This window comes from Pundamilia nyererei, unplaced genomic scaffold (assembly GCF_000239375.1).
Source record: "Pundamilia nyererei isolate P.nyererei 1_Seehausen unplaced genomic scaffold, PunNye1.0 scaffold00058, whole genome shotgun sequence".
In the NCBI taxonomy this organism is placed as follows: domain Eukaryota; kingdom Metazoa; phylum Chordata; class Actinopteri; order Cichliformes; family Cichlidae; genus Pundamilia; species Pundamilia nyererei.
Window position 1 is genome coordinate 1853250 of NW_005187459.1, and position 20251 is coordinate 1873500.

At 39.7% G+C, this 20251-nt stretch overlaps 1 protein-coding gene across 1 annotated transcript; it reads left to right on the forward strand.

Moving 5' to 3' along the window:
- Nucleotides 1-721: 721 nt before the first annotated feature.
- Nucleotides 722-15300, forward strand: si:ch211-225h24.2 (testis development-related protein). Its single transcript, XM_005734435.1, has 4 exons — nt 722-1230; nt 7501-7557; nt 12058-12173; nt 13421-15300. Exons 1-4 carry the CDS (start codon nt 1144-1146, stop codon nt 13872-13874), a joined length of 714 nt encoding a protein of 237 aa, XP_005734492.1. The 5' UTR covers nt 722-1143; the 3' UTR covers nt 13875-15300.
- Nucleotides 15301-20251: the final 4951 nt, after the last annotated feature.

Genomic DNA, 20251 nt, shown 5'->3' on the forward strand with positions numbered 1-20251 from the left:
TAATATGGATTTCCTCTACAGTCCAAAGACATGTGAGAGATTAGGTCAATTGGTGATTCTCCAAACTTTCTTTAAAAAGATAAGTAAAGTGCAATGTTAAACTAAATATTTTAAAATCAAAGAATACTGTGTGCTCTTAAGGGTGAAAATAGCGCAGGTGTCACAAGTTGTTTGGTACTTCATTGAAACACAGACCAAAATAATATTTTCCCCAATCTTCCAGTGAGTCTTGCTGCAAATGGGAAACAGATTATGGAAATACAATGCCACAATGATAAGACAGCAAATGTGACACAACAGGCATGTCCAGCCTTTCTCGAGTAATTACAGTTTCCATGCACCTTAAGGTATCTCGATTTTCTGTCAATTTACTCTAGACTGTGTTACATGTTGGTGCGTCTTTATACGAAACACATACACATAGAAATGTTAGTCTTGGTTATTTTCAAGACCAATAACATGTTATAAATTAATGTCCCCAATGACAAATAAATTATGACTGGTGCCACTTCAGAATAAACAACGCAGCAACATACTAATAAGAGCATGTTGAAGCTAATAGTTTTGACACTGTAGTTTTTCTTCTGCGCCTTTAATTCAAATACAAAACAGACTGATGTCGCTATTTATACATTTTGACTCCCTGGTAAGAGATAAAAAAAAGAGGGGGAGAGAGTGACAACAGCTATTCTTGGCGTATACTTGTATACTTCCTCTTCATTTATAGGTGAGATGCGTTGTTATTGGCTGGAGATGAAACGTGTGACCTCTTCCTCTGTCTTCCATGGCAACTTCAAGCAGTCGGAGGAGCAGGGGGATATGGGAGGAGCGAGCGCTTGAGCTCCAGGTGGTCGCGCAGACTGCGTAAAAACGCACGACAAACTATTACGAAACGAATCGCGATCGTCACCTAGCTTCTGACACGTCTATGAATGAGCCGCTAACGGAGAAAGCGGTCTCGATTCTCGGCTGGAGAAACCACCGAGAGAGTTCAAAGGCTAGGGTGATGCGTCGCTGAAAGAGTTATCAAGAAAAGACGGACAAAGCGACGCAGGACAGTGCGGGGTCGACTTCAGAGTTTCTCATACAACTTTTTTTTTCTCTATAGGACCGACACGGTCCATTTCAGCGACAAGTGGAGATATGTTTAAGAAAACCAAGAGTAAAGTGCTGGTGGATTACGCGTCAGAGGAGGACGACATGTCCTGGCACTATCATCACTCCTACAAGGTAATGACACGGATAAAAAGCAAACAGAGGCATTCACTGCTAATAATGGTACGCTTATACTCTGATGAACTCGGGAAGCTGTAAAATTGTAGCAATACAAACATCGAAAACTGTATCAAAATGATTGATTTCACCTGTTCAGGCTTTTTAAAAATTACTTTAATAAACACAAATAAGAATATAAAGTAGCCTGAATAATTATACATCTGTTTAAATAATGACAAATCATAATTCTTCTATTTCTTATGTTTTCTTCTCATAAAAGTTGCCAAATAGACTTCAAACAAAGAAATGGAGGAGGTGCACAAGTGCTGAAACTCAGGTTAGAAAATGCAGCTTGGAGGTCAAAGAAGGGAGCCTGAATCTAAGAGCTAGAGTGTGTGGACTAATTTTGGCACAATACTGCTCAAGTATAAGAAATATAATTTAAATTAAAACGTAATAAAATAAAATACAGGAGGGTAAATTCAGCATGTTATTATAGAGATGGATATGATTTAATGTACAGTAGGTTAGGTTTTACATGCAACTTTGAATCTATTTGCAGTTTTCGTAAAGGTCAGAGGTGTGATTGGTACTTAAGAAGGCATGGTTCACAAATGCCTGTCTGTTGTGGGTTGTGTTTTTTTCTTCTTCTTTTTTTGTTACCCATATTTTCCAGGTAAACAATAAGAGTGTGAGAGGTGTAAAGAACCTCTGTATCAGCACTTGTAAGCAGCTGGGCTCTGTCATGCTGATGGGAGCATGGGGGAGGATGCATACGCACCCACAGACACACAAGGATAGCCAGCCACGACTCATTGCTCATAAGAAATAGCAAGGTGACATGTTTATCAGTTGAGATTCTTGTGGTGGTGTTTTTAACCACTTGGATCAGGTTTTGAGTAAAAACCTACGTTGAGTGAGCATAAGGTGCTCACATCTAGCTGAATAGTGAAGCTCCAGTGAAAGAGGAGGAGGACGAGCGGCTTCCAAATCTCTGGATACATAGATAAATCTGTTAAAACTCATGAGATATTTTATTCCTCATAAAGGTTGGAGGCACAAAATAATGTGCTTTTGTCATGCTTGCGGTATGTAATCAGCTTACTGTATGCATGATCAAAGCTTCTTTAAAAGGCCAGCCATGATTTTAGGTTTCGTTTTGGTAGAGCGAGTAGTGAATCACATTTTTAAGGACATTTGCAACACCAATTACATAAAAATGCTCTCCTTAATCATATCAGTGTCATATTTTACTCACTGCCTGCACCTCCATCCCTGTATACACCTCAGACTACATGTATACATTTGTCATGCAGTACACAATTGGGAAAATCCACCAACATCATTTCCCAACATTTTTCATCTGCTGTTGTGACAGTGCTGATATCTGTGACCCTTGGCTTAGTTTTATCGACCTCCAGTTGGGAAATAACGCATGTTTCCCTTACATGTGTAGGGGACAGAGCTGCTCTGAGTTCACTTTGTGTCTCTGTCGCCAGTGGTCACAAACAAAAAAACTATAAACTGACCTAGGATCAGAGCAGCAGCTGCTCTTTAGAGATCCTGGGAAAGCAATCAAGGAGGAGGTGGGTGGAGGGGGGGTCTTGTCCCGTCTGCATGGCAGTAAAGTACATAAAAGGGTCAGGGGTCAGATCATAAAATGCTGTAAACACAGCAAAGACCCAACAGGATGAAGTCAGGATTAAAGTTATGATAACAAAGTCTGCAAAGGAAAGATTTTTTCCTTCCAGTTATTCAAACTGACGTAGCTGCACTGTCTGATTTACCACATGCAGAGCAACCGAAGAGGAGAGCGAAGCGAATCTGCAGCATTTTTGTATCACAATGAAATTGCAGGGATAGCCTTTTGAATTCTTCTGTACTTTTTAAACAAAAAACAAGAAAGACCCCCCCCCCCACCAGAAGGATTAATCCACTTTAAAGCTACAAAAGCTACAAAAAGTACCAAATCTACTAATTTTCTTGACAATTCGAGGACAGAAAATAGACGAGATGACAGCCTGTAAGCACAACATGGGGAAAAACACATGACTACTTAAGTGATAATCGTGAAGAAAACTAAAATGGTCTTCTTGAGGCTGTCGATTGAGCTCTGTCCTGAACTTTGTGCTGAGTCACACTGTATGGAGTTTTTTTTTTTCTGTACCATTTTTCGGTATTAAGTGTAGCTTTCCTGAAAAAGAACATTGCTGGAAACTACTCAAAACAACAATAGTCTGATCTGTTGGCTACTGTGCGCCTACACTCAAGCCATCAGGGGTCAAGTTTCTGCTTAGGAGAATCTGAAATCCTGCTCTTTAGCTTTCTCCACCCACATATATCCAGGTGGCCCAAGAGTCAGCCAGCGACCTTCATTGTGTTATATCTCACACCTCTTCCTCTGTTATTTTGTCTGACAAATATACTTCCACGTATTTAAATCTCCTGATCAGAATCTTATTTTTGCTTATCGTCATCACAAGACAGCAGATCTCTTTGGTTGTAATAGTGGAGAGACCTGCAGTCGGACAGATACGGACAAGTAAAACACAAAGACAGGGAGGGAGAAAAGAGCAAGAGCAGAGAAATGCATAGCCTGAAGTTACTATCATTCCTTTTGTCTATGAACAGTGCACCGGGGTGACAGCAGGCCCTGTGCCTGCTTGCTTTTGCCACTCACTTCTATTGAAGTTCAACAAGTTGCAAGCAGCTGTCAGCTTGCAGAAGGTGTGTTTGCCTGTTTGTCTGTGGCTTACTGCAGTAACACTCCTAAATGCTTATATAAAACCACCATGACTGTGAAGTGGGGTAATAAGAGTATACATCACATCTAGCGAACCTTTGAAGGCCTCACTTCTAAATCATTGAGTCATAAACAGGATAGTAAAGGAAATGTGATCCCCTGCTGAAGGGAAGAGAGTTGAGTTCCTGGACCTGACACTTGTTTGGTCTCACAAGTTTGCCTCAGTCCAACACTAAAAATGTCATAAATAGGATCTGTCTGAATGCGTTCTACATTTAGCTGTTCAATACGGGGACCAGGAGATGGCTTGTTTAACTTGGGATGAAGAATGGGAACAGTGGGGGAGTCCATTTTATGAAGCCGTTTAGTATAAGGTTATTTAGTTGTTTTTTTTTTTTGATGAATCTAGAAAGAAGGAGAGCCAGCAGAGAAAATATGGGGATTACAAAAACAACCTGATAAAGATTACACGGATGGATAACAAGGAACAGGTGAGTTTAATCCAACACTTGGGAGAGTGGGGAAACGATCAAAGGAGGGAAGTAAAAGCCACAAAAGGATCAAACCTTCAAAATAAAACAGGAAATAAACTGAAAGAGGTACATGTTAAGGAATCAACAGCACAAACAAAGAGAAAAGTAGGGGTAATGACAACTGGGATAAAATGCAGATGATGATAAGCCCAAAAAATGTAGGTATACATCAATTCAAATGATGTGGCTAGAGTGTTAATAGTGGTGCTCTGTTCATTCTGCTTCCATGAACAAGCATGTGGCCTTTCTCTCCATTTACAGGCTTTCTTTTAAGCCGAGCAAACTTGCTTGGTATTCAGTCTACAGGCGTGATACTGGCATGCATGCCCTCATTTAACCTTTGGCAAAAATGTAAATAAGCATATTTCCCAAGACATTAAACTGTTTCCTTAAATGCTTTCTGTGTCCCTGGGTTTGGAGAATGTGGAGTATAAATACCGCTTCTTTGGTATTGGAATTCAGAGTGGGTCTTTATCGCCCGGCAAGCTCGGTTGTGAAACACTGCGCTTAAATGTGTGCAGACACAAAGAGGGAAAGTGAGAATGCAAAAAAGGCCGCCCTGGGGGTGCGAAATAAGAACTCCTGATCTCTGTTGTTAGGAGGATTTTTTTCCAAAACACTACTCCCCCTTGCCCTGAATCTCCTCCCCCCCTCACACTCTCTGTTCTGAAGTTGTTAATGCTTTTTACGCTCAAACAGTAGTCAGCAATTGTGTGAGACTGTATCTTTGATCAGCTCAGGTGGCGGAGACCCAGCAGACTTTGCTCAGACATGTCCAACCACCATCTCTCCTCCTCTGTCCCATAGAGTTTGGAGATGTTAAAAGTTAATGCAGCTTTGATCATTTAGCAGGAATTCTGGCGCCGCTCCTATAGAGGCTTGGCTGTACAATTAATGACTTCAATCAACCTACTTATCATGATTTAATATCCTTAAGTCTTCTGGGGCAAGTTAAGTAATCAAACTGCAAGTTATGGATGATGGGATGTGTCATTTAAAATTCTGAAGGAGTCTGAAGTTTATCAAACTGTAAAGTATTTTCAATTGCAAATATTGCTTTTGAAAAATGCTTTTGCTTATTTTCACATTTGGCATCTTTGTGTAGAAGTTGAGACAGTTAGAATCTAAGAAGAGATATTTATTTAAGAGATATTTAATAGATAATGGCAAAACAGGCTGGATCAAAAACAAGCTAGATGTAAATACAGCTGAAATAAAACGATGGCGTGAAATAACACTGACGATCTGTAAGCCGAAATAATGGCTGGTATAAATACTTATGCCATGATTTGGAAGAGATGACAGAGGTGTCAGGTGACTGAAACTGGTGGGCAGGTGGTAAAAGAAAAGGACCTGGAAATGTCCACAAGAATTCCAGGAAAAAGTGAGGTGGAAAAAGTGTCGTAAGGGAATGACTGAGGTAGTGACAAAGATAATGATCCTCAATATATTTTGTAGTGGTTTGTATTTAGGTGTGATGTTTTACTAGGAGTGTACTTCCACAAAAAAACATAAAAAAGTGTATTTCAAATTTAATATGAAAGAATGCCGATTTTATTTACCCACCTCTGTTTGAATACATTAAACTATACTTGTTCATTCAGTTATCGTGGTAATTTTATGACGCTAACAAATGAAAACACTCTTGTAGCATGTAACTAAATGATTACTGTTCTGATAAAAACTCCATTAGGTTTACAGTAAACTTTAGTACTTCTACTTTCAGAGCAAGTGCTTTCTTGCTGCAGGCCTAATTCATCCATTTCACACAAATGCCCTTTTTCCTATACCTAAGCACTTTTAAGCTAGTGTTCACGCATCAGGGGCAACTCTGGGTTTGGGATGATTGCCGAGGATACTTCAAATTGTAGACTAGAGGAGCTTTGTGGAAGTGCAAATATAACGGTCTTGGAAAAAAAATGAAAATTTAGTGAACTGTTATTGTTTGCTTCTTTCTGTTTCTTGCATATTTCTTGTGGGTGTGCAACTATAGTTAAACCCTACAATAATAAAATGAAAACAGAGAAAACCCCAACAATCAGATGAACCCCTATGAGCAAACGATTTGGCAACAATGGAAAGGAAAAACTCCCTTTTAACAGGAAGAAACCCCCAGCAGAGCATTCCAGTCTGCTTTTAAATACTCTAGAAAACATGTATGCTATGCCTTCTAAGGATGCTGCCTAAGGGAAGCATATGTAATGTAAACAGAATTGGTCCTAGGAAAGAACCCTGTGGAACTCCATAGTTAAAGTATTTGAAGAAGCCTCCCCATTTACATGAAGAAATTGGAGTCTATTAGATAGATATGAGTCAAACCACTGCAGCGCAGTGCTTTTATTACCTACAGCTTGCTCTAATCACTATAATATTCCTTTAACAATGTATATAACCTACTACAGTCTTGAGGAGTCATTGTGGAATAAAAGTGGATAAACATGCAAGTATTAAAGCAGACCATAAAAATTGCTTATATAAATAATAAGAGGTAGAATATTGGTGAATGGAGTTATTTACATGGTTAAACAAAATGCACAAGCCCATTGGCAATTATATAAAAGCCAAAACAAAGGGTGTCAAATAATAACACAAATACAACGTCTATATTAAAAACAGTCTGCAGACTGAAACACAATGAGACCAAAATAGCTCTGTTCAGTCCACATATTGTTGAGGACCATTAAGGGAAGAGGTCATGGGTTTGTTTTCTCTCCCTTTTGTTTAAATCTGCCCTCAGAGCTTAGTGGTTTCCCCCCCTCTCTCCCAGCTCTCTATCCATCCATCCATCCATCCATCCATCCATCCATTCTTCCCTCTATCTCGCACTCCAAATACGGTGTGTTTGTGTTAGCACTTGAAAACGGTTGCCTCCCTTTTTTTTTTTAACAGGAAGGCATGCGCACAGTCCGCAAACACACAATCCCTGCTTTAAAATGTGAGAGTTTCTGTTTTGGGGCGGGGAAAGGTTGCTATTTGTCTTAACTCACTGCGGGTGTATGTGTGTCCTAGGACAAAGACATACAAGGAGAGGAAGAGGATGAGGAAGCCGTCACTGCAGTCTCCAAGGTAAACAGCACCTTAACAGCTATTCAGACAGAACACAGACGCAAACACACTATCTGCTTCCAAACATACATCAGCTTACACAGTTGACACGTGATGGTTGTTCGCTCAAAGATATGCACTCAGGCGACCCACGCTTATCTTTCTGTGCACACGCTCAGAACATCGCAGGAATCGACCCTGAAAGAGTCAATCTTATGTCGCCCAAAACATCCAGATGCTTTAAATGGCCAATGCTCTGTCAGTTCACACACGCACGCATGCACAAGCTCAGTGTCACTGCACTGTTTATCTGTAAACACACCAGCTGTCAGCCATCATCCCCCGTCTTATCCTTAACCTTATCGCTGGAAAACTGTCTGGGTTGTTTTGTCACTGTGTGCGTTTGTATTGTCAGCCTTATCCCAAGAAAGAAAAAAATAGGTTATTTTGACCTTTCAGTGGACTGTTTCCTTTATTTAAATCACTTCAGTTCAGTCATCTAAGGTATCGGTTTTTATTTTGTAGGAACCTCTGATGTCATATCACAACATGGTTTTGCAAATAGTTTGAGCAAAGCAAAATTACAAATTGGAATATTTTCCATTCAAAATCATGATGCAGGTGCATTTGTAGCTGAAGACAAGTACAAGGCCACTTTTCTGGGAATCCTCTTGTTTTTCAGCAGATACTTGAGGGTCACCAGCATTTTGCCCCTTAACTTGTATGCCTTGCCTCAGTGGATCAGAGAAGATAAAGTTAGTCTTCACTTGCAGAAGGCTTCAACCTGCGAGTTTTCATCAACCATAACCATATTGGGCTTGCTAACTCTCTAGTGGCACTCTTTAATGCTTTACTTTCCTAGCTGATCTTCTGCAGGAAATCGTGCACTGTTCACAGCCAACTTTGACAGGAAATGACACTGCGTGCCATTCTTTGACAAAGGCCTCATCAGCCAGATTTTACTACATGGCTTTCTTCAGATCATGAAAAATGGACAGCGTGTCCTCCTGGAGCACAACAAGTTTGACTAGCAAGATGGTTTTTGTGCACCTACATAGGAGAATCACATCTGGGTGGAGTGCGGGAAGACTTTCTGAGATCTGGTTGCATCTCCTAGTTAGAGGTGTGGTGCAAAATGTGGGGCAGGCAGTTGTTGTTGCCTTTGAAGCAACATCCCCTTCCCTTTGGAGGCTGATAGCCTCAAGTGGTGACGGCCTGGAGTTTATTAGCTTTGACCGTCCATTTGGTGATTTCTCTTACGGCTTTATTATGCCTCAGCCTGTAGCAGACATCTCTCGGTGCTTTGGGACATCCAATTAAGATGTGTTTCAGGGTTCAACCAGACCTGCTTCACACTGCATACAGGTTGTGTAATCATAGTGATGTTCATTAAGATCATACATTTAAAACCCCTAAAATTAACCAAACATGTTCATGAGAAAGAAACAATGATTGAAATGTATTACTGTGACTGTGTGTAAGCATCCATCACAGTTTGCACACAGCCTTCCTGGTTCATTTGAAACTTCTAGTGCGTGTGTACATTTTTTCTGTTTAATAAGCAAGCATCTTAAAACCTGTCTGACTGCTTATGTTTGACTTTGTCCAGGCACTGATACATGTAGCACTAATTATGTCAGTCAGTACTGCATCCTCACAGCTCTTAGAAACAATGACCAAAATATTTAATATAAGATTTAAGGAGTCACAAATTAGCTGAGCTGAAAGTGAGTCTGCTGGAGGAAAGCTCATACCTGATCAGCTAAATCAGCTTGGTCATCACTGCTGTAAATATAATAAACAGTGGTTTTATTATGAGGGTTTGAGGACATGTGTCCTTTGTCTGTGGAGGTGAGTTTTATCTCAGCGCTCTGTTCATCTTATAATCTGTGCTGACGGCGGTCCTATACTCAAAGGCGTGCTGTGTGTGAACTTGTTAAGTCTGATTTGAAACCGCACACAGGTGATTCATTGTCTTTCAACCCCGGCTGGTCGCTCGCTTTATTGTATAGCCACTGTATTCGACTCAGTTCACAGGACATATTTCATACACCGTCCTGTTTGTGAGGACGGGGTGGCCGAGCTGGAGAAGGGAAGGAAACTGAGCATTCTTTCGAGGAGCTGGGCTTTTTGGAGTGGAACAATCAGCGTGGAAGAAAAACAAGGCTGAAAATAGCCACAGACACTGTGGAAGGCTGCAATTCTTTCACCCTCTGTTGTTCCAGCTCATATTAGGACTCACTAAGTGCACAGGGAGCCCTGAAAGTGGAGGTTACCTGTTGCTGTTTCACTCTACGATGCTTCAACAATGTTCATTAAGCTTAATGAACATGCTTTTGTACTTAAAAATAGGCTTTCATGGGCAGATGCTTCTTTACTTTCAGAACTACCACTCTGTTCTATACATTTTATCTAATGCTAAAAATAATGAATTGAATAATTAATTGGTTAACGAGTCAATTAATGGACAATAAATATACCCCATTGACTACCACATGAGGCCCCTAAAACCACTTGTCTGCTTTCAGTCCAAAGCTAAGCTAAAACAACCAGCTGCTGGCTTCAATTTTGTGGGAAATATGGGAACATGTTATTATTCACCTTATCAAATTCAAACAAGCTTATATCTTAAATGTTGTTGTTGTTGTTGTTGTTTTTTTAAAATTATTATTTAAAGCTGTTTTGGTGTCATTAGAAAAAGCAAATCCACTAGAACTTTTCAAGGTATTGCAATTGACCCATAGTCCTGTGTTTTCTCTGGGCTCTGTTTACAGAATATAAAGACTGTAAATTATGCATAAAAACAAGATTGGGTTAAGATATGGGCTAAGAAGACAACTCTCACCTTGCAGAGGAGAGGTAGCACAGGGCGTAGAGTGGGTTGTTTATTAATTGGAGGGTCAGTGGTTTGATTCCTGTATATGAAAGTTCAGTATCTTGGTTTGTTTGTGGTTCTACCCCTGTTGCTTTTGGTGCACTGGACAGTTTTTAGATCAATTATGAAATTAATTGGTGATATAACTAATGTTCATAATAACCAAGGCCTGATTGTGAGCTTAAAACCCCCCTGAATTTATCCCCAATGTGTGCAATTCATGCAGCAATCCCTCTGCTTCAATGTCAGAGGTATGGAAAGAAGAATTTGGTCCATAACACCTCCATTGTTCTGCCAAGCGTGAATAACACAGAGAGCCAGCGAGCCATTTGCTTTACCTTCTTGGCCAGTCACTGAGCTGCTTTGGATCTAGAGGCCCAGAGGTTAAAGCACAGTGGCAGAATAGGCAGGCCTCTATTTGTGCAGGCATGCATGCAAGCACATGCACTCATATACGTCCATTCAGAAAGGCTCCAACTCTTTCGGGATCTCCGGTTTCTTTGCTGGACAGCTCGAACTGCTTCTGCAAACCTCATGCAGTTTACACTCGATGGCACTCGGAGAACAAGAGCTGGGCAGTCAAGAGTTGAGACAGGGTGCTGAAACAGCTGAGTTTAGGTTTTGTAAATGTTTTTTGATGATAATAAACAACAGGAAACTGGTAGGGGGGCAGTTTGCCTGCAGGCATGTTCAGGATGAGAAGTGAGTGGAGGATATTTGGGATTTTTTTTTCTACTTATAATCAAAGAGACTTCCTCTGAGTGAGATGCAGAGGGAGATATGATGCATTTTCACTGAGTAAAGTGTTTAAAGATCCATCACAGATATGAGCTGTATCTTAAGTATTTGCATGTGTATGGCTTTAGCTGGTGGAGCCTATGTAGTGGTAGTTTTGTAAAGTTTGTTTTATCTGTTGGTGACAGATCTTATCATACGTGTTCCTGTTAGGCTTTGGGAGACAGCTGATTTCATATCCAGCTCATTGTTTGTTTGTTTGTTGTAGCTGCTGGTGGCATCCTCTGGTCAGAGATCTGTGCAGGTACTGCACACAGAGCCCTGAACTAAAGTCCTTCATAGGTATGAGAACAATAAAAGCAGTTGAAAGGTCATGTCAGGGTTAAGCTCATTAATCATGTAATATTGTGTATACTGAGAATGCACACTCAAGCAAAGGCGAGCACGGATGTGAGTAGGAGTCAAGACCTTGATAGCTGACCTTGGGAATTCTTCCCAGGCGAGAAACAAAGCCAAAACTTTGTTCCGCGGTCGCTAAGGGCGGCTGCGTCAGTGCTCGGCGGAAATCTGCGAGGGCATGGCAGGGAGGAATTCTGATGTGACGGGGAGGCTGGGATTTTCAGAGGGAGTGGAGGATCTCCCGGTGGAATGTGCTCTATGCCAGTGAGGTCCATAACAGAAATTCCCCCCTCCCCAATCCAAAAAAATAAATAAAGATTCCACGTTCATCAGTGTGAACATGCTGCTCCTCTCAATTCCTGCAAAGCCAACTTTGTGAAATCCTCGTCTTCAGGGTGTATCAATCACTCACAAACAGGCATACAGAGATTTCAAGCTAACATGCAACAGATGAGTGAAATAGAGTCAGATCGGCATTTCAAAAACACTCTTGTCTTGCTGGTGTCTCTCAGGAGGCCAAAGTGAAGAAGATCATGTCCAAGAAAGACAGGAGGGAGAAGAAGATGTTCTCATCTAAAGATGACGAGCGTTTCTTGCTAACTGGAGAGAAGCTGGCTGACCGCAAAGGGTGAGGTTATGCGCTTATTACCTTTATCATATTCCAAATATTTCTCTTACTAGGGGGAAAAACTGAGCTAACACAAAGTAGAATATGTGACAGAAAATAACTCCAAATGAATAATAAGAATAAGAAGCCGCTCCACTGTTTTCGCTTCTATCATGGTGTAGAAGGCAATGTTGTAAGAAATGGTCTTTCTGAAATTATTGATTACCGATCAGCAGTTCTATATAGACATATTGGTTAATAGCATACAGTAAATGCACAGTCACGTCACAACTACCCACAACATTTCTAGTTTCCATCATGTTTATACAGAGGCACTCAGTAGCCATTACTGGTCAAGTGTGTGAAGTACAAACATTTACACTCCTCACTAAATATAATGGATCCATGTCAAAACCACTTGTGTGTATATTTAGTCATGTCACAGCTACCCACAATAAATATATATATATGCATGCATGCATGCCAAAGCTTTATTGTCCAGCTGTTGCTAACTTTCAGACCCCTTGAGGAAGTGGAACATGTATGAAGGTGGAAATCTTAATCAGTTCACTTGCTTTGATAAACAACAGGAATTCCTATATAATAGCTCACTGTAAGTGTTTCCCACCCAGACACTCCTGTTTATGTAGGACGGGGGAGGAGGGGGAGGATGGAGGGGTGGTTCTTAGTAAGTGGCTGTTATATATCAACATGTTTAAGACTACAGTTATGGTTATAAGTTTACAGGCACTCATCGTTGGAATGTATGTCATGGTGATTTTGTACTTTGAATGATTTCTTTTAACTTTTCTTCTACCAGGAATGATTGTACAGCAAACATCTGCAATGACTTTAAAAATCAAGAATTGGGTGAATGTATTTTTTTTCTAATCTACATAGGCTCACATATCTGCATACACTCATTTAAATCTCTCCAGTTGTTTGAAATCATCAGTTCAAACAACTGCGCGTAATCAGATGTTTTTCAGATGTGGCACAACTTTTCCAAGGTTTGGAAGAAACCCCAAACTGTCACGCTCATATGAAAGAAAATTGCTTAAATGTTCAGCACTCAAAAAGTTCAAATCTGCTATAAACTGGAATGTGCTTTTTAAAAAAGTAATCAAAGATGTATGCTGTACAATCATTCCACCCAGAAAAAAAAAAAATCAAAGAAATGATAAAAAAAATCCAAAATTGCCTTGATATTAAAATGTCATTGAATGCAAATTTCTGACCACAACTGTATATTTATTTCCTGCTCAAAGGTCTCACAAGAAAATCAAGGATGAGGAGAAGGAGAAAGAGAAGAAGGACAAGCCAGAGAAGGCCAACTGCTTCTGGGAGAGTGTTACGATGACGATGAGGCAAATCTCCCCTGCCAAAAAACTGGAGAAGATAGAAGGTTGGGAACCACCACACTTGGAGAACTTCGCTGAGACTGCTCCTGATGAAGCGCCGGTAGGCAAGAGCCAAAATGGGGACGTGGCAGAGTCATCCCCCAGCTCCCTGAGCATCCCGGCGACGGCGTTAGAGCTCCCCTCCTGGTGTGGACGGGGTCAAGAGGAGGACTCCTCCCGCTACGCTAACCTGTTGGACTCCAATGATTCAACAGCTGCCGTCAAGTGGACGGCCCGTGCTAAAGTCAAGCTGGCCGGCATCAGCAGGATGAGCAGAGGGATTGTATCAGAGAGTGCAAGTGTATGGGAGGGGTTTAAATAGCAGCACTTTATACCTCTGTACTATCAATAAATCTGACAATCTGAATATTTCTTTCTATCTAGCTCTGGACACAACCAATGTTAATGTCAACATCATGCTGACATGTTGTAGTGAATCAGAATATAAGACAAAGTATTCTGACTGAATTTGTGACTTTTAAATCACAAAAACTACAACTGAACAAAGGAAAACCTTCAACTGCTGTACATTTTTATCTGCAATACTCACTGGCATGGCAATTACATAAATAATGTTGCCAAGAAATAAGAAAAGTGATTTTTATTTAATCTTTGGGGCGTCACTGGTAGAGACTCAATGAAGAATATCCTGCTGAAGACGTTTTTGTTGGCTCTCACTTCCTTCCTGTCTATGCAGTCGCAGTATGTGAGCGATGAATGTCTTAAGCCTTAACTTGTATGTTAATTATGGGCTGTGCAATCACGAAACAGCTTATGACATAGCATTTACGTGTAAAATACCCGTGTGTGTTTGAGAGTGACAGAAAATGACTTTGTGGGAAGACAGCTGGCATCACGGCTCTGAGATCTGAATCTCTGCTGTTGTATTGGGGCTGATGCTGCACTTGTGCCATATCAGACTTATAATAAGGATTTCTGATCAACATTCATGTCAAAATCTACATTAAAACGGAGAAAACTACATTTCCGGCATGTAATAATTGAAAAGTGATTTAAAAACTCAATGGATTTTGTAATATGCTGACAATACATTGCATTTTAATCCACAAATGACCAACTTTGTGATCAACTCACCATCTTTATGACATGAACATTTGTAAGATCTCATCTGTAGCATCTATCCCATATGATGGCAAAGCAGCTCTGCTGGTGGTTTCATGGACGGATGTTTTTAAATCTGATGCTGGATATTTGTAATTTTGCTAATGATGGAAAAAGTAAACGCCAAACTAATACTAGGACCATTTCTCATGAGAAGCAGTAGCTCTGTGCACTTGTGCCTTGTCATTAAAATGACATCATGTGTTTGCTGTAAACGACCAATCCGCTGAGCTCATTGATGCACCTGTATGTGCTCGACCACACTTCCTGTCTCCAGTTACAAACCAGTGTCTCGGGATGCTATAAGCTTCACCAGCAGGAGCAGCAGAAGTGTTTTTGTTTTTGTTAATTCTTAAATGCTGTGTGATATATTATGTATATTGGCTATAACACATACAATGAAGAGTCTTTTTTTCCTATGATGATTTTTGTTTTCATGCTTTCCATTGATATGTACTCATCTTTTCTTCTTTTTAAATGGGTTATTTGTTTGATACTGAAATCTGCTTCATCACAACCAGAGATCTACACATATGCAGCTCCACTGGCCGGGATGCCTGTGACTTGTATTTATTCACTAAAAGGCTGGGACTCATTTTTCTCCAGAATAAAGATCTAGACTGACACGCTGCCTCTGCTTCTTTCAACATTTTGCGAGTGAAGTAAACACACTGGACTTTGCTTTTGGAAACTATCTGGACTAATTCAGTGATCCAAACAGAAATGGTCTACTCTGATCACCCCCCCTCTCTCTCTCTCACTCACACACACACACACACACACACACACACACACAGAGAAAAAGAAAAAAAACACCAAAAATATAGTGCTATAAAAAAAAAAAAAAACAATCTAACCCTTACAAATAGGCAAAATGTGATCTTTCACTTCTTGTTTTCCAGTCTCCTTCTTAACTTGATTACATGGCTTCAGAAAATTGAGTCTCATCAATCAAGTAATAACAGAGTACAAACAGGTTTTTAAAAATATTTATTACTGAATAGCTACTTCCTGCCCCGGAAAAATCATGACAGTACCATCAAGAGTATGGGAACAGTAGAGGGGTATTACAAAAGTTGGAAGGATACAAAATGTTCTTTTTTTTCATAAATAATGCTTTACAATTTACCTGTCACATGACAGTTCTGACAAAAGTAGAACAACCTGATCAGCTGATGGGGTTTTACTTCTTTTGTGTGTGTGTGCGTGACGCATTGACGCTTTTGATGTACACAGAGCACGGCAGGTATTCACAGAGGACAACATAACAGAGACGCAAACATGGCATGCAGTTATTGTAGGAAAATGCCACCAAAATGAAACGGAACAAAAAGCTGTTGAACCCCATTAAAAATAAAAGATTAACACAAGTCATCTTTTTCTGCCACACAATAAATGTTAAACTTTCTTTTTAAACACATTACCATTACTTACATACTGAGCCCCCTAAAGATCACTCAATAGAATAGTTCGCCAGGCTACATTTACCTCGCAATAACCTTTTATCTGGCTGATGAATTTAAGGTTGAGCTGTATCATACAAAAGAAACAGACTGGATCTCTGAAAACGACTGCAGACAGCTTTAAGTCACTTTAGCGGCAACCGTGCCTTCACTGCAGCAATAATGGCTGGAACATGGTTGCTTTTAATGGGAGTAAAACTTGCACTGGGTCAGGAATGTGTTGATGCTACTTCATGTTGCTGATACATAAATCAGAAGCACCACAAATATCAAAAGTACCACGCCTGCTACAGCTGGACATCCATAGCACCACAGACTGAAACACAGCAGTGGGCAAAGTCCAAGCTGGGGAGGTTACAATAACTCTCTAAAGGCGATAACTGTGGCGTGTCTTTTTGTATAGTTATAGTAACTGATTTTAATATATTCAAAAAACAAAACAAAGCCACACAAAAAAAACTAAATTAGAAATGAATTTGACTGATAGCATTATTGCTACAAAAGTCAAATGCATCTCAAATATTTTAATATATATAGTGTGCCTATAGAGCAGATAGTAGTAGTGCAATAATATCAATATTGTGAAGTGCTATTATGACAGGCCTGGTGCAATAACATTAACTAAACATACAGCAACAGCTAATGGCAGAAGAAATGCTTCCAACCAGTTCAGAGATCTTTTTCCAATCAGTTTTAAAGAGTAACTGAACTGGACTGCAATCACAGGGAATGGAGGGCAGACTGCTTTTGATACTGACAGAACACAAATCGTATTATGGTCGTAGATCGCTTTGTTGTAATGATGCAATCATATCCTTTCATTTTCCCGCTTGTGAGGGGAAAGGAAGTTCATATCAATGTGACTATTTTATGGTTCGTTAGAAACGCATCTTTGTGATTTAAAGAAATAAATAAAAATACATGTCTGCAGTTAGGTTCAAAATTTGTGCAGACTTTCAGCTTTGATTTAAGCAGTTTTAGAGAAATTTTGCTTTAACTGTTTGGGGATTACAGCCATTTTTATACACAGTTCCTCAAATTCAGAGGATCAAAAACGACTGGACAAGTTAACAAAATTTCAGGTACGAGGATAGTTTTTAATACTTGGATGAAAATTCTTTGAGCTTTTTCCCGGGACCTGCTCTCTCAGGCCTTTACCGCAGCCACCTTCAATGGCTTCTTGATTGTAGGTCTCTGCATTGAGTTTTGTATTTAATAACTGTAAAGCATACTCTGATGGGTTGAGATCAGGTGACTGACTTGCCCATTGAAGAATATCCCATTTCCTTGCCTTGAGATACTCTTTTTTGTTTACTTTTACAGTATGCTTTGGGTGACTATCAATTTTCACAAAGAAGTGGTGTCCAATTAAGGTTTACAGCATTTGTTAAACCCCTTAAGGCTGAAAGTCATATCTTCAATGTTTGATTTAAATTTAAATTCCACATGAAAAGAACTCCAGTCGTGATCTTTAGGGGGCTTTGTACTTAACATAAACATGCTAAGATTTGCTCTACATATATTTCCTTTCAAAATATTCACATTGCATTTACATCATATTTTATTCCCTGTGTAAGGAGCAACCTTTCTTGTCTTAAAAGACAAACATGTATGCGAAAGGAGAAAGCCTTGCTTATATATCACCTTCTATCAACATTCTGAGAAATCCTCTCATTTAATTTTTCCTCAATTTACGGAAATAATTGTGCGTAAGGAAGTAAAGACGTAAACGAAATAAAGAAAACATTTCTTTGAAGCCCTTTGTATTTGGGTTAAAGACATCAAGTTCTTGTACACACCTCTTGGTGTGGGAGTGATGCTAAACGGATGCTTCAGGTGAAAAACAGCATGGAGGGTTTAAAACTTGAACAGGTCGATAAAGTGCTGCGGAGAGATGGGCATCAGGCAGCTGTCTGGATCGTTGGCTGTGCACGGGTGGCCAAAGTCCTGGAAGGAAGTCAACAGCTTAATCATTAGAACGAAGGCAGACTGGGAAACCTCCGAGTTGGCGCAGTCATGATTCTAGCATTTACTTAGAGTAGAATTAAAACTGATTACAGCACAGAAGCGAGCTCTTACTCTTAGGGTGATTTAGTAATTATGTCATAAACTGTGAACATAACAGCACTGGTTATGGCAGTTTTAATTAAAAGTTCTCAGGGCCATGTGTCACTGTTTGCTCGTGGTAAAAACACACGGCCTATTTAAGTTCATATAAAAGATAAAATGTGATGTGACACTTGATAGATAAGCTTGTGAAAACTAAACAGAACTTAGGAAGGATTTTACAAAAATGTGGTGAGCAAGTTCTGGATGATAGCACATGGAAGTGTCCAAATATTTATGTTGGACAAAGTGACAGCTGACATTCAGGGGGAAAAAAAAAAATCTATTTTAACCGGAGCAGGTTAAAGGAGAAGTCAGCGGAAACAATGTCAGAGTTTACAAAACATGATGACTGGACAGCAAAAGACAAAACTCAATACAAGGAAATGAAATCGGACCATCAGGGCAATCATCGGGGAAATGAGACAAGATGGCAATCTAAGAAATAGAAAAGCATTATGGGACATAAAGTACCTTCAATAACAAAGCCAGATGGCAATCCTTAAGGTATCAGGGACAAGGGGAACCAGGAGAAGAGGCAGGAAGGATGGGCGCCAAGCAAGGAGAAGGATGCAGAGAAAGCAGCAGGTTAAATAATTTAGGTACCCAGGAAAGGATAATAACGAGTTTGTGGCAAGTAAATAAAGAAACAAACAGAGGAAACTGAATGTATAGGAATACTTTTTAATAAAAGTGCTGCACTGTTCAGTTTCTGTATCTCTAGAATTTCCCTGATCTTGCTATAACATGATCTCTGTCTTAGTTAGTTAGTTAAAAGATCAGATTTTCTGTGCTGCTGAAAGCAAACCAGTCGGTTAATTTGCTTGACACTATTATTTTTTTAAAATTATTGTACTGTAATCGTGAACAAGGATCTGCACTACAGGCAGTGCTCATGCGGTTCTTTTTGATTCAGCAAACCTTTTTATTGCTGGCTTTAAGAATTTAGAGTAAACTGAATATTAAATAATTAGAGTTAAAAATACAAAAGCAATACCAAGGAAGGTAAACTATTCAAAATATAAAGATATGACTTCACGGTGTTTGAGATTTTTCTTTTGTATCAAACTTCTGTAAAGACTTTTCTGTCTCTTTGCCATAGGAGACAAATTTTTAAAATAAGATAACCAACTGGTTGGCCAGAGGTTAAGTATGCAACATCCTCAAGACTACTGCACCAGCTGCCTCATGGGAGGCAATATGTGTCCAAACTATTCTGACTCAGATTGCCTGCAACCACCCTCACACAAAGGTTTGCAAATAACTGCTGTAGTAGGCAGATGACCAACACGTTGGCATCAATCTGAGTTGATGCATTTCATTTTAAAAGGGTTTGTTTGTATTCTGGCTATCTTACTATAGCCAAGGTCGCAGAGTACCTATAGTACACTTTGCAGTTAAATTGTCATCCTGCAGAAACTGGATGGCAAATATTTCCCCCAAATATTTGTGGCGGAATTTCTGTTTCAAATTCTTTCTGGACTCTGAATGTAAGCATTCAATGAGAATTTCTGTTTTAATTTCAGTGTATGTAGCAATAAGGGATTTGAGATTTTCACCAACTTATCAGTTGACACATTATCAAAAGCAGATTGTATGGAACTTTCAAGTAGACCCTATTCAATTTCCAAACTGTTAGCAGACTAACTAATCATATTGCCATTTTATCATCGCCTCGATACAAGTTGGTTTAAAATCTAGTTGCAGATCTAGTCCCCGTCTTTAACTTCACTGGACATAATTGCAATAATTTTAGTCGTGCAGTTGTTAAAGGCTGCTGTTTCTGTGTGTCTGTAGCATTAAGCAGTCCAGGTTTAATTTAGAGTAAACACCAAGCTGTGGTTATTCAGGGATTCAGGTTATTCATTGCTGAAAGGGGATACAAGCAAAAGCTACAGCAAGCAGTTAAACTTGGACTAAACCTGTTAGGTTATTTCAGAATAGCAGTCTGGTGAACTAAATTTATAATATAATAGTCATATTACTATTACATGACTACAAGTCATGT

Excerpts from the sequence above, each read along its gene's own strand:
- si:ch211-225h24.2 (XM_005734435.1), top strand. The coding sequence starts at position 1,144 with ATGTTTAAGAAAACCAAGAGTAAAGTGCTGGTGGATTACGCGTCAGAG. Across the intron at positions 7,558-12,057 it reads CCGTCACTGCAGTCTCCAAG|GAGGCCAAAGTGAAGAAGAT; the intron begins GTAAACAGCACC and ends GGTGTCTCTCAG. Across the intron at positions 12,174-13,420 it reads AAGCTGGCTGACCGCAAAGG|GTCTCACAAGAAAATCAAGG; the intron begins GTGAGGTTATGC and ends TCCTGCTCAAAG.